Source organism: Corvus brachyrhynchos, unplaced genomic scaffold, assembly GCF_000691975.1.
Source record: "Corvus brachyrhynchos isolate BGI_N302 unplaced genomic scaffold, ASM69197v1 scaffold61, whole genome shotgun sequence".
Taxonomy (NCBI): domain Eukaryota; kingdom Metazoa; phylum Chordata; class Aves; order Passeriformes; family Corvidae; genus Corvus; species Corvus brachyrhynchos.
This window is the reverse complement of record NW_008236478.1, coordinates 8,071,365-8,072,552: the sequence shown is the minus strand read 5'-3', so window position 1 is coordinate 8,072,552 and position 1,188 is coordinate 8,071,365. Positions and strand designations below refer to the sequence as shown.

The 1,188-nt window shown below is 59.5% G+C and overlaps 1 protein-coding gene across 5 annotated transcripts in view; it reads left to right on the top strand.

The window, feature by feature from the left end:
- SEMA4G (semaphorin 4G) overlaps positions 1–1,188 on the top strand; it is a 29,440-nt gene that overhangs the window by 19,970 nt on the left and 8,282 nt on the right. For 4 of the 5 annotated variants that reach the window (XM_017726146.1, XM_017726148.1, XM_008643847.2 and 1 more), the window contains exon 2: positions 576–813. In XM_017726146.1, the coding sequence (XP_017581635.1) occupies positions 690–813 (124 nt within the window). In that variant the 5' untranslated portion in view covers positions 576–689. Of the gene's footprint in view, positions 1–575; positions 814–1,188 lie in introns of those variants that run through there. The other variant, XM_017726149.1, reaches the window with a different exon arrangement.

Below are 1,188 nucleotides of genomic sequence, written 5' to 3'. Positions count from 1 at the left end.
CGCCGCCGCCCTTTCCTGCTCCAGCCGCTCTGGGGAGTGGGTCTTGGGGTACCCCAGTGGGCCAAGAGACCCACAGAGGGGCTTGGCCCTGAGCCCCTTTCTCTGCTTTTGAGGGACAAAAGTGCCTGCTTTTTGAGTGTGAAATGCAGTGGGGGATCAGCTGGCTCTGCTGAAACATATCCTTCAGTCAGGGAGATCTGTAGGAGCAAAAGACTGGGAGCGAATGAGGGATGAATGCAGAGAAAACTTGGAGGAAAATGTACCTCCAAGCAGCTGACCCGAGTGCTCAGCAAGCAACTCACCACTGGGTTGCTGACCCAGGGGGGACGCTGCAGAAGGTCACTCTGCTCAAACTCCCCTCCATGCCCTGTGATGGCTGCAGGCTCCATGCCTTGTGCCATGCCTTAGTTTCCCCTTCAGCAAATGAGGGTTTGTTTTTCCCTGAAGCCATCCCTGGTCTGAGGCCGTGCCGGGTCAAGCATCCATGCGTGTATGCAGCTGGCTCCTTCCCAAGCCTGCTTGCTTGTGAGGTGCTGGGACAGCAGGAGTGTCTGACCCAGTGCTCTGTGTTTCAGGAGGGTTTGGTGGCCAGCCCTGTCCCAGAGAGCTGGAGAGCCCGTGCCGAGGATTGGCTGTGCTGGCCCGGCGGCAGCGGCTGAGGCGGCTGCCCTTGCCGAGAGAGCAGGAAGATGAGCGGAGCTCCAGCACATCTCCTGACCACTCTCTTCATGGCGGCAGCAGCCATGGGCTACCCATCACGGCGCTCTGCCACCGACCTGGATGCCACCCCCAGGACAACAGTCACCTTTGATGGTAAGGGGGTGTGGGTCCTGGTGGCAGCATGAGGTTTGGAATTTTGCTGGCACTGGTTTTGGTGCATTGTGACTGCATCCAGTCTTTGCCAACCCCCTGGAGCAGGGGGCTCGGCATGGGAGGGTGGCTACATGGGGGCCTCTGATCCCCTGGGCTCCAGAAATCAGAGCCCACATGCCTGTCTGGTACTGGGTGCCCCAAAGAAGGGAGCATGGCAAAGTCATCTCCCCAAAAGCCGGAGAGGGACAAGGATGTGCAGGGAGACAGCCCTGACCAACCCCTGGCCCTGCCCAGCAGCCCTTGAAGGGTGTCCTAAGCTGGGCCTCACACCTAGGCTGGGATCTTATGGCCCAAATAGTCAGCAGGCAGCCTTCT